We start from the raw sequence: 13,566 nt of genomic DNA, 5'->3' as shown, positions 1-13,566 counted from the left end.
TTTAACCATAGTAAGTGGAGAGACGGTCATTTGGTGTATGTGTATATATATATATATATATATATATATATCCGGAAAAAAGGGGGGTTGTGACCTTAACCTGCGCTTTTTGGAAAGCAGCACTACTCTAGGGCCTTGCTGTTAATAGAGGTCCAATGGAAAGAGATAAAGAGAAAGACGTAGAGGTGCGCTTAGATGTGTTTCACCAACAACAGACTTCTCTTAAAAATAGAATGTGTTTATTCCAAACAGTAAAAAGATTTTCATATATAATATATAAAATACAGAATAAAGCAATTTTCCGGTAAGTATTTTCACATAGGTGTATTGATTCCTGATTTGACCTCAGTTGTATATTGGTCTGAGAAACCCTACGCATTTCGTCCCCTAGGGACTTCTTCAGGGGTAATACACCGAGATCTATAATGGTAAAACAATGCTGTAAATGGGTAATGTTTTAATAACCAATGAAGCAAAATAGGGCGGTAGGAAGGAACATACGAAAGAAGGAGGAGGAAGGAGAGTAGGACCAGTGATCTTTACCGTGGAACTGGGGTAGCCAACCCTAGTCCTCGAGAGCTACCACCAGTGCATGTTTTGCAGGTCTCCTCACAGAATCATAAGTGAGCTAATTAGCTCCATCTGTGTATCTTTTAAAATGTGTCAGTGATTAATGAGTGCAGCTGTGCAGCAGCTAGGTTGTCTGGAAAATGTGCACTGTTGGTAGCTCTCGAGGGCTAAGGTTGGCTACCACTGCCGTGAAGGATGGAATTAGAAGAAAAAATGAAAAGAGCCTTTGGGACCGGTGGTCTGATTCACCCAAGTGTGGATATAATATGTAGGTGGGTAACATACCATTCGGTTTAAACGGTTATCACTCATAGATATACTGTGAGAGGAACCTTTGCGATGTACAAGTTAAAGTGTGTCCGAAGTAGGTATTCGTGAATCACAAAACGTCTGGTATTCGATATCATGAATATTGGCGTGGTCTGAAATAAGTTAACAAGGTGCCAATAAGCATACATAATGTGCTCCTCAGATGAGCCCTTGCTCGCGTCATAATATGTTTAAGCATTTACATTAGCTATATCAGTATTGAACCGTTTTTTCAAAAGGGATTCAATAGAACTTCCAATCTTAAACACGCGTTACTCAATTTACAAAAAGACACATTACAACTAGGCCAAAGCTGGCATTCTTCAAATCTGACTGTAAGGAGGATAACTACGTGATTCGACATATAGGAATTATTCACACTGTGCTAATTTTCAATTAATATTAATTGAAAATGAATCTGACTGTAAGGAGGATAACTACGTGATTCGACATATAGGAATTATTCACACTGTGCTAACCTGGTCAATTAATATTAAATGCTTGGTGAAAAAGGCTCATCAACGCCTTTTTTTCCTTAGGATGTTGAAAAAACATCAACTTTCACATCGTATACTGTTAAATTTCTACCGATGTGCAGTTGAGAGCATCTTGACCAGCTGCATTTCTGTTTGGTATGGAAATTATACCACTGCAGAAAGGAAACTTATACAGAGGGTGATTAAATCGGCCCAACGTATAATGGGCACTACACTCCCGTCTGCTGAGGAGATTCAGAGTAAATGCTGCTTACGAAGAGCACACAATATTTTAAAAGACATAACTCATCCGGCAAACGGATTATTTGTGCTATTACCGTCAGGTAGGTGGTTTAGGTGCCTACGGAATAGGACGTCTAGGATGAAGAATAGCTTTTTTCCAAGGGCTATTGTTAAATTAAATGGGGAATGTAGTTTGGGTGGGGGGCTAATGGGTTTTTAGTATTCATTGTATAATTGTAAACTCTATGGACTTCTGGTTTTTATAATATGGATGTATACGGATAGATGCTAAATTGAATTTTGTTGTCCTAAATTAGGAGAATGACAATAAAGTTGTATCTAATCTAATTTTCAATTCATAGTGGTGCAGAATATAACATCAAATATTAAAGTCATTGTGGTGCAGAATATAGCATCAAATATTTAAGTCATATACACATTTCTTAGCCTGATAGGAACATTCACAAACTTACGGTATCACATCATAGTTAACAACCAATGCAAACTGTGTTAGAAGAAAAATGTACATACCAAAAATGAACAATAATTCAACACCTCTCATGCTGTGTCCTTTCCAATTCTGCAGTATATTCTAAAAATGATGGTAATAAATACTGGTCTATTAGGGTGTAATGTCACTCTTTTAACTTATAGTAGGTCGCGGTTATATTATAGTAGGTAGCTTTATGCCATCAGGCGAAGAGCCACACCTGTAAAGTGGTTTACTCTCAGTAGTATATTGGACCCTATGTAACTGTGTAAAAGTTAGATCTGGAAATTCATTTTCATTACATATTATGCGGCGAATATAACCGCGACCTACTATAAGTTAAAAGAGTGACATTACACCCTAATAGACCGGTATTTATTACCATCATTTTTAGAATATACCGCAGAATTGGAAAGGACACAGCAGGAGAGGTGTTCAATTATTGTTCATTTCTGGTATGTACATTTTGCTTCTAACACAGTTTGCATTGGTTGTTAACTATGATGTGAAACCGTAAGTTTGTGAATGTTCCTATCAGGCTAAGAAATGTGTATATGACTTAAATATTTGATGCTATATTCTGCACCACAATGACTTAAATATTTGATGTTATACAGTATTCTGCACCACTATGAATTGAAAATTAGCACAGTGTGAATAATTCCTATATGTCGAATCACGTAGTTATCCTCCTTACAGTCAGATTTGAAGAATGCCAGCTTTGGCCTAGTTGTAATGTGTATTTTTGTAAATTGAGTAACGCGTGTTTAAGATTGGAAGTTCTATTGAATCCCTTTTTGAAAAAACGGTTCAATACTGATATAGCTAATGTAAATGCTTAAACATATTATGACGCGAGCAAGGGCTCATCTGAGGAGCACATTATGTATGCTTATGGGCACCTTGTTAACTCATTTCAGACCACGCCAATATTCATGATATCGAATACCAGACGTTTTGTGATTCACGAATACCTACTTCGGACACACTTTAACTTGTACATCGCAAAGGTTCCTCTCACAGTATATCTATGAGTGATAACCGTTTAAACCGAATGGTATGTTACCCACCTACATATTATATCCACACTTGGGTGAATCAGACCACCGGTCCCAAAGGCTCTTTTCATTTTTTCTTCTAATTCCATCCTCCATGGTAAAGATCACTGGTCCTACTCTCCTTCCTCCTCCTTCTTTCGTATGTTCCTTCCTCCCGCCCTATTTTGCATCATTGGTTATTAAAACATTACCCATTTACGGCATTGTTTCACCATTATAGATCTCGGTGTATTACCCCTGAAGAAGTCCCTAGGGGACGAAACACGTAGGGTTTCTCAGACCGATTTACATCTGAGGTCAATTCAGGAATCAATACACCTATGTTAAAATCCTTACCGGAAAATTGCTGTATTATGTATTTTATATATATATATATATATATATATATATATTTTTTTTTTTAAATCTCTTTATTTATATACACCGTAGGAAAGTTTGACAATGAAAACATTGCAATGCAGTGTGCATATATGTTGACATAACAGTAAAAAGAGTACAAAACCGATATATATATTTCTGTATGCATAGTCATGAAAATAAAGACCAAGCTTATAGCCATATCCATTGGTGCATTTCTTTTTTTTTTTTAAACAGTAAAAAAAAAGGGGGGGGGGGATTGTGATTAACAACCACAGAGTCACAAATTTAGTAACAAACAGACAAAAAAAAATAGAACCAGAATAATATTGGTTACAGATAGGCACTAAGAGAAGCAATTACATCATACCACACTGGGGAGTTGTCTCTGGAAATGAGAGAACCACGGACCCCAGACACCGTGGTACTTGTCCACTCTATCGTGGAGAAGACCAGTAATATATTCCATTGATGCTATGGACCAAATTTTATTTACTAAAGCTGGCATCGGGGGAGCAGAAGGCTGTTTCCACTGTGTAGCAATGACGAGTTTAGCTGCATTAAAAATATGGAGACAAAGTTTATCCTGGGGTTTAGGTATCCCACTCAATGGCTTGCACAATATGTATTTTATATGAAAATCTTTTTACTGTTTGGAATAAACACATTCTATTTTTAAAAAAAGTCTGTTGTTGGTGAAACACATCTAAGTGCACCTCTACATCTATATATATATATATATATATATATAAATATATATATATATATATATATATATATATATATATATATATACATACATATACACACACACACACACACACAGAATAAATCCCTAGAGGATACAGGACTCAACAGATTTTGTAGAAGTGTTCAAAAACCAAAGGGTCCAAGGTTTATTCCACGGGTAAATACAGAAAACCTGCCAACGTTTCGGTCCATAAAGGACCTTCCTTAAGGCAGTCACAATGTATACAACAGCAATCAATTGTAAATCCAAGGTTCAATGTATATACTGTAGAAATGGAACTTAGGGACCAAGAGAAGGCTGCCTGGGGCCCTGCTTTTATAGGGAGTGTAACACTGAGAAATGCATAACATCACTTCCTGTGCAACCCGGAAGTACAGGCCATGATGTAAGTGTGGCCACGATCGCCAGTTCTTAAGGCAATCAGGGGCAGCCAACAGACTGTGCTAGACTGCAGCACACTTCTATCCAGCATGTGCTTATGCTAAGTGAAGTAAAGGGGTAACTGGGCGCATTGCTGTGCAAGTACCGGAGCGGGTCATATGACCGCATCACATGGCTATATGTGGCTGGATCCCTCATTGGCTGAGGATGTCACATGTGCTAAGTGTTGATAAACATTGGTAGTAAACCAGCTACAGCTGCTGGGGACTGAATGCACTACTGTGACGGATGTGGTTCAGTATAACTATATCACATGCAGCGGGGGTGCTGCTGCTGACCATAGTAGCGAACAATCTGCTGCAAGCAGGGCCTAGGCAACCAGACGGGGGAGTATATTGGGGGTTTACTTCAAAGGGTAACATTTTAAATGTGTTACTGCAGTAGCGAACTACACAAGGCATTTTACACTGACAGTATATGTACTGTATAACAGAAGGACTATTTCAGAGATATGAATATTGCACTAGTAGCCTTAAAGCCCTTGTACTGTAGTCAGATTTAGTTTTTTCTACTAGTGTCTCATACGAGGCCATCAGGTATCATGGAAACCACATTGTTTCCTCCCCCCCCCCCAGTGCACTGTTTAAGTAACCATTTTTTGTTTTAATGGGGGTCCCGCACCCCACATATAGATATAGCAATAGGGACCCCAAGACACAGAGAATCCTTGATGACAGCTTGGGGGCTTATTCATATACAGTATTTGCAAAAATATATGTAACCAAGATCTCTGAATTCTACTATGATGTATTCCCTTTCATGCACCTCAGTGATATACCCAGTGCCGCCGGGCCTCTGTAAAAAAGTGGTGTGGTCATCTGGAGGGGCGTGGTCACCAGAGAGGGTGCAAAAAAATCAATTTAGCTGGCGGTGCAGGTTGTGTATGGGCAGCCGACCTGGAAGAGAGGACAGGCTGAGAGAGGACAGGCTGCTGCCGCCTCTCTCCCCTGCTCAGTACACGGCACTGAGCAGTGTGTGCTGAGAAGGGAAGAGAGGCTGTGCTGCATCAGCCTGTCCTCTCTACGCCATGCGGCCTGGCTCCTTGCAACGGGGAGGGGGGGAGCGGGACCCGGGCACCTCCGGCAGTCGTTACTTTTGCATCACTTTTTTTTATATAGCTCTTGCTTCTTAACACTAACATTTATTAACAAGTCAGTTTCTTCACTGTTATGCTGCTCTGGGCATTCTGGCTTATGCTGATTGTTTTGGGGGGCCACACCCTGCACCTAGATATAGCAATAGTGACCCCTAATACACAGATAACCCTTGACGACAGTTTGGGGCTTATTCATATATTTACAAAAAAATTCTATTAATTCTATTATTTAAATCTGGCTACTGATATCGTTGAGTGTGCAAGAAGGAAACAATGTATTTTTCTCTTATACCCCTTTCACACCAGAAGCAAATTACCATGTTAAAGCTGTTCAACCCAGAAAAACCCGGATTTTTCTTTGGTGTGAATGGGTCAACACGAGTCTTAAATCCAAGCACTTGAACCCTGCTCTTGACCAGGGTCGGAGTGCCGGGATTTAAAGCTGGCCATACATCAGAAAGATCGATCTTAAGATCGATTGCGCTCATGATTGTGTACAATTTCCCTTGAAATCCCCGGCAGTCCTTGGTGGTTTTTGGACACACAATCTACACACAATCCATCTTACAATCAGTCATACAATCCATCTGCTGTATGATTGTGTATACAAGATGTGCACACAATCTGCATACAATCCATCATACAATCAGTCATACAATCCATCTGATGATTGATTGTATGATTTGTGTACACAAGATGTGCGCACAATCTGCATACAATCCATCTTACAATCAATTGAGATTGTATGATTGGGTACAATATCTTTCTGATGTATGGCCACCTTAAGACCTGTGTTGACCCTTTCACACCACAGAAAAACCCAGAGTTTTCAGCAAATTCCCAGGTTGAAAAGCTTTAACCTGGTAATTTGCAGGTGCTGTACCCGGCAAAATGACTGTACTCTCAGTTGCATTAGTAGGGAGGCGCAACACCAAAATGATGGCTTCTCCAAAGTGAAAGGAGCCAGGTGCTGCATTGCGACATTCTCCTGGGACAGCTGCTTTCATAGAGGAAGAGCTGACAGTGCATGCAGACAGTAGTAATGTGACTGAGATCCCAAATTAAACCACACCCCCTTTCTGCCCACAGGCATGCTAAAGGAGTGTGAGGAAGACATTCAGTGTGCAGCGAGTGTCACCACAAATGGTAATATCACTGTGTATTCCAGTGTTTTTCAACCACTGTGCCATGGCACACTAGTGTGCCTTGAGCTGTTCTCAAGTGTGCCTCCAGATCTAGAGATGCCCAAACCAGTTTACAGCCACCACCAGTTCAACTGTTAGTTACTGGTCTCTTCTTTTCACGTAAAGGGCCAATGTGTTTTACTTTTGTTACCTGTGGGGAACAGTGTGATTGTTTTTTTATATGGGGGCCAATAGGTTTGTGTGTTTTTTTCCCGTGGGGCTCAATGTGTTTTGCCCTGTGCCTTGGCAATTTAAAAATCTTGTTTAGTGTGCCGCAAGGTAAAAAAGGTTGAAAATCACTGGTGTATTCTATATAATAATGTTATTTACATCTGACCAACAGTTGACAAGTGAATGTTTATGTGACTGAAATTTAAAGTTTAAGCAGAAAAAGAAAGCATTTACTTACCGCTAAGCCTGACTTAAAGAGAAAGTAATGCACAGTTTGTGTAACGTCTGCTGCATGAACCAGGTTATGATATGGATTTTTATGTTTAGTGTATCCAACTTCCAGTGCTTCCACAAAAGAAACAAGTGCAGAGATTGGGATCTAGAATAGAAAGAACTATGACTATTTTGTCTCATAGATATGACATCATTAGGACGTGATAACAATAAATCAATGAGGACACTTAAACTAGACACAATACAGAAGGATATAAAGTAAAATAAGAAGACAACAAAGCCATTATAATTGAACTAATACAGTACTACAAATTATTGAAATCATTACCATATTTTGAATAGTACATCTGTTGTGTTTTGATGTATATACTGTCAAAATTGAAGTATGCATAGGAAAACAATGGATATTACCACGAGAAACAGATACTGGGCTAGATTCTCTAAGCTTCAAAAGTGATAAAATGGAGAGTGATAAAGAGACAGCCAATCAGCTCCTACCTGCCATGTCACAGACTGTTTGAAAAATGTCAGACAGGAGCTGATTGGCTGGCTGTTTATCACTCTCCATTTTATCACTTTTGAATCTCAGAGAACCTGGCCCACTGTATCTAAGATTAGGACAACTTAACAATATTTTTTGGGGTGAATAAAATGCAATACAATTACCATTTTTTATATCTCGGATGTACAGTGCAAAAAGAAAAGTGTTACCAAATGTCAATACAAATAAAATATTGCTTAATTCTAAAAATGAGTTAAACACAGACACATGAGCACATGTACATAATACCTACCCATTCTGTCCCTTTTAGGTGGGGAAATCAGTCTTTTGGAATCAATTCACCTCATTCTTTATTCTTGTTTATCGAACATCAATTGGATATTTATGCCTTTTGCACAGACTACTGAGCTAAAACTAACATACAGAGTTTATACAGAGTTTAGAAAGGTAAATGGCTCAACGTGCTGCAAGTCTGTAGAAGTCTTATCTGACTTTGCAAGATTTCTCCTAAACATACCCTGGCTCCAGTACCCTGATTTTTAGCATCCCTCTTCTTTATTATCTGACATTTAAAAAAATAATAATGTATCACCAACGCTAATGTTCACAAAATGAGTAGAAAAGCAATTTATACTGTAGTTTTACAATTGGTGTGATTACAAATCAGCAGCAGTGTCACATATTAAGATGGGTATTAGCCAAGAATAGACTGTCATCTTAACCGGTGTGATAAGGAGGCAGCCAGAAGACAACCAGCAGAGGTATTTCATCAAATAAAAGCTTAGGCCAGTGGTTCCCAAACTTTTAATCATGGTGCCCCAGGGTATCAGAATGTTTCTCATGACACCTAGGCCAAAAAAGTTTCTCATTGAGAAATGTATGAAACAATAATAAGATAAGGTATATTGGGCCTTATTCTAGTTCAATCTTTCTGACAAAATCCTTATTCGATGGACAAAACCATGTGCACTGCAGGGGCATAGGCGAATCTAGGGGGTGGTCCGGGGGTGCACAGGACCACCCATTAGCCCATTTTGTAGCTGAGGGATGGGGCTTTCCAACGAGCCCAGCCCCGTGTCTCTAGCCCTCTGGGAACCGGAGATACGGTCAGGCAAAGCTGGAACGTTTTCCCTTTAGGATAACATGGGACCCCCACCCAGTTCAACGGCTGCCAGTTCCCCCATTGGCATCACTGAAGCTCAAGGTTGATCTCAGTTGAACCCAAATCGCTGGTCCTTCAATCTGATACCAGGCTGGATCCATATGGGTTAATTGGTTCCAGGGATTTTGAGGTTAAACCATTTTATTTTTATTTTTTTTCTTAAATGTAATTTCATGACTGTTTATGTTCTTTGAGGGCAGATTTCTCTGGAACCAAACAGCCCAGTTTCACGGGACCAAAATCATTCAAAGCCAACTCAAAAGTTCTTCAATATGATACTGGTCTCATGTAAATGGGTCAGTTGGTTCCAAAGATATAGCTGGTTTGTTAAAGGGGGGTAGGGAGAGGAGAGTGGTTGTCTCTCCCCCTCACACCAGAAAATGCAGGGACTAGGCTGGTGTATAAAGGGTCAGCCTGGGAATGTCCCTGCATGATCCTGGGACCATATTCCCGGGTAAATCCCTGCATTTTCTGTTGTGAAAGGGGTATTATTTCAAAGGGGCATTACGGTGTGCAGCATCATGTGTAAGCGGCATTATTTGTGCAGCATCATGTGTAAGGGGCATTGGGCCTTATTCTGGTTGGTGCGGCCGGGCCGTACGCGTACGTTCCGGGGTTTTTCATGATCTGCGCATGCGTACATTCGCTAATGCGCAGGCGCGAACACTCCACAACGCTTACGGACGGGTCTCTCCGTGCGAAAAAACCTGTACGCGAGAGTACGGGCATTGGGGGCGGCATAGGGGCGTGTTGAGGGGAGCGGCCGAAATAATGAGGGAAAATGGGCGTAAATATGGGCGTACACGGGGGTGTGCACCAAAAATGAGCGGTGCTACTACCGCACGATCGCCTAAAGCAACGTTCATTTCGGACACAAAACAGGCGGCCGCCAACCGCCACCTCAGACCACCCCTACAGATACCGCATGCCTGCGTGCGCCTGGGTTTGCTAATTTACGCTGATTACTACTCAAACACATACACCTGAATGTAATAAGCAATGCTGCAGTCTATTAAGTCCAAACCATGATTTCACTACCTGCAAGCCACACACAGCACTCAAACACATTGGAAGCTTATCTTTCTATACTTCTCTACATTTAAAGGTTTGTTTAATTTAAGGTAATAATCTTTTTAAGACCTGCTTATATATGCTAAGGTAGGTATTTGTTAAACAGTTAGACACATTCACTACGTGCTTTCATAGACTTTACACAGTAGCACACTCAATCTACACAAGTCGACATGTGTCAACGTGTTCACTCTAATACAAACATAGGTTTTGTATTTATGATACAATAACATAAACCACATCTAACACCTACAAAGTATGTTTCAGCAATGTTTTAAGCCCATGCCCACTATTTTGCACACAATCTTTGTATAGTACCCAAAATTTAAAAAATCAGATCAAACTAATTATGGACATAATTTAGTACATACACACAAACACCAACATAAATTTATTTAAAAGTAAAAGCAATGTGGGACACATAGATAGTGATTAAAATGCCACATTAGAACATAACAAATATACATGTAATGAGGGTTAAAATGTTGTTTTATTAGGGTCTTTATTAAGGTAGACAATTGAGTTAATAGAAAACAATAATTGAATAACAATTAGAATAATTAATTAATTGTCTGAATTTTAGTTGAAAGGCAAGATTTGCAGGTCCATACATGTGAAGGGTATGCCAGCGTACACGGACGTACGCTCACTCTCACGAGCGGTGACATAAGCTGAGTTTTCCATTGAAAACAATAGCGACCCGTCCGTGCAAGCTGGCGTACGCTCAGATTTCCGCAAGAAGTCGGTGGGAAGACGGATGAGAGACGTCCGTAAACGGTGGCGTACGCTCTGTTGTACGCCAGTTGTCGGAGTGTAAGGGCTGGGCCGTCCGTGTACGTTGGCGTACGCTCAATTGTACGCCACTCCCCTTTGACGTTGTTTCTGGCCGTACGTATGCGGCTGAGTTGTGGGTGGACTTAACCTCAACGGCCGCGTACGGAGAGCGTGCGCTAATATGGAACGTACGCACGTTTGGCCGCTCCGATCAGAATAACCTCCATTATGTGTGCAGCATCATGTGTAAGGGACATTATGTGTGCAGCATCATGTGTAATTGGTACTATGGTGCACGGCATCATGTGTAATGGGTACTATGGTGTGCGGCATCATGTGTAATGGGTACTATGGTGTGCGGCATCATGTGTAATGGGTACTATGGTGTGAGCCATCATGTGTAATGGGTACTATGGTGCCATTAAGCAAGAACCCCCTAGCAATGAGCACGTAGGTAAGCAGCACTTATGTGGCAAATATGTAATGGGCATTACGGTTTGTTATATAGTATGTAATGGGCATCATGATATGTGGCACAATGTGTAATGGGCATTATGGTGTGTGGCCTTATGTGTAATTGGCATTACGGCGTGTGGCTTTATGTGTAATGGGTATTACGGAGTTTGCTAAAATGTGTAATGGGCATTACTGTGTATGGTCTAAAGTGTAATACCACCCCCCTTTTTGTGATGCCACGCCTCCTTCCCATGAGACCACGCCCCCTTTTTGCCGCGCGGCTACGCCGCGCAAAGGTCCCCCTCCTGTTATGTCTAGATCTGGGACCACCCATTACCATAATTCTAGATTCGCCTATGTGCAGGGGGGCAGATGCTACTTGTGAAGAGAGAATTAGATTTGGGTGGGGTTTAACTTTAAATTGAGATCTATATTGCAGTGTAAAAATAAAGCAGCCAGTATTTACCCTGCACAGAAACAAAATAACTCACCAAATCTAATTCTCTCTGCACATGTTACATCTGCCCCCCTGCAGCGCACATGGTTTTGCCCATCTAAGAAGGATTTTGTCAGAAACAGTGAACTAGAATAAGGCCCATTAGGGCAGATGTATTAAGCCTTAACCCCTTCCTGACAGAGCCAGTTTTTGCGTTCCTGACAGAGCCATTTTTTTCAAATCTGACATGTTTCACTTAAGTGGGGATAACTTTTTTTTGCTTTTACTTATCCCAGTGATTTTGAGATTGTTTTCTCGTGACACATTGTACTTCAAGTTAGTGTTAAATTTGGGTCGATACAGTCTGTGTTTTTTTGTGAAAAATACCAAAATGTCGTGAAAAAATGGAAAATTTTGCAATTTGCAAAATGTCACATTTTCTGCTTGTGAGACAAATAAACATACCACTCAAAATAGTTAATAACTAACAAAGACCATATGTCTACTTTATGTTGCAATCATTATTTCAACCTCCTTTTCATTTTTTTGGACACTAGGAGGCTTCAAATATGAATAGCAAATTCTCAAATTTTCAATAAAATTTCAAACACTGATTTTTTTAGGGACCAGTTCAGTTCTGATGTGACTTTGAGGGACTTGTATGTGAGACACCCCCATAAATGATGCCATTTCAAAAACTGCACCCCTCACAGTATTCAAAACAGCATTTTGGAAGTTTGTTAACCCTTTAGGTGTTTCACAGGAATTAAAACAAAGTGTAGGTGAAATTTCAAAATTTCTTTTTTTTTGCAGAGTTTCAATTTTAATACATTTTTCTAACGAACACAGTAGATTTTACTAGAGAAATGTGACTAAAAATTGATTCCCCCAATTCTTTTGTTTTCATAAATATCCTATATGTGGCCCTAGTGTGCACGTTGACCAAACCACAGGCTTCATAATAGAAGGAGCACCTACTTGATTTTGGAGCCTCCTTTTTATGAGATTTTTTTTTAGGCACCATGTAGGTTTCTAGGCACCATAAGTGCTAAAAGTTAGGAACCTCCCCCACAAGTCACCCCATTTTGCAAACTACACCCTTCAGGGAATTCATTTAGGGGTATAGTGTACATTTCAAACCCCCAGGGGTTTCACCAATTTTGATACAACTGGGCTGTGAAAATGAAAAAAATTAATTTTTCATTTTCACAGCTCAGTTGTATCAAAATTGGTGAAACCCCTGGGGGTTTGAAATGTACACTATACCCCCTGATGAATTCCCTGAAGGGTGTAGTTTGCAAAATGGGGTCACTTGTGGGGGGGTTCCACTGTATGGGTGCTTCAGGGGTCATTCAACCAGAATCTGTGCTGCAAAATCCAAAAATCACTCCTTCCCTTCTGAGTCCTGCCATGCACCCAACTGGTATTTTTTGGTCACATGTGAGGCATTGCCATACTCTGGAGAAATTGGGGCACAGATTTTGGGGTGCTTTGTCTCCTTCATTCCTTGTGAAAATGAAAAATTTTGAGCCAGATCTGCATTTTTGTGTAAAAAAATGTAATTTTTTACACAAAAATGCAGTTCTGGCTCAAAATTTTTCATTTTCGCAAGGAATGAAGGAGACAAAGCACCCCAAAATCTGTGCCCCAATTTCTCCCCAGTACGGCAATGCCTCATATGTGACCCAAAAATACCATTTGGGTGCATGGCAGGACTCAGAAGGGAAGGAGTGATTTTTGGTGGTGGAATGAATGGTGGGTGCTATGTCGCATTAGCAAGACCCC

The 13,566-nt window shown here is 40.3% G+C and overlaps 1 protein-coding gene across 5 annotated transcripts in view; it reads right to left on the bottom strand.

Moving 5' to 3' along the window:
* PDE1C (phosphodiesterase 1C) overlaps positions 1-13,566 on the bottom strand; it is a 790,350-nt gene that overhangs the window by 164,962 nt on the left and 611,822 nt on the right. For all 5 annotated transcript variants that reach the window (XM_083188441.1, XM_083188444.1, XM_083188443.1 and 2 more), the window contains one exon: positions 7,385-7,525. In XM_083188441.1, coding sequence (XP_083044567.1) covers positions 7,385-7,525 — 141 coding nt within the window. The remainder of the gene's footprint in view (positions 1-7,384; positions 7,526-13,566) is intronic.

This window comes from Crinia signifera, chromosome 5, assembly GCF_055691185.1.
Source record: "Crinia signifera chromosome 5, ASM5569118v1, whole genome shotgun sequence".
NCBI lineage: Eukaryota > Metazoa > Chordata > Amphibia > Anura > Myobatrachidae > Crinia > Crinia signifera.
This window is presented reverse-complemented; position numbering and strand designations above follow the sequence as displayed.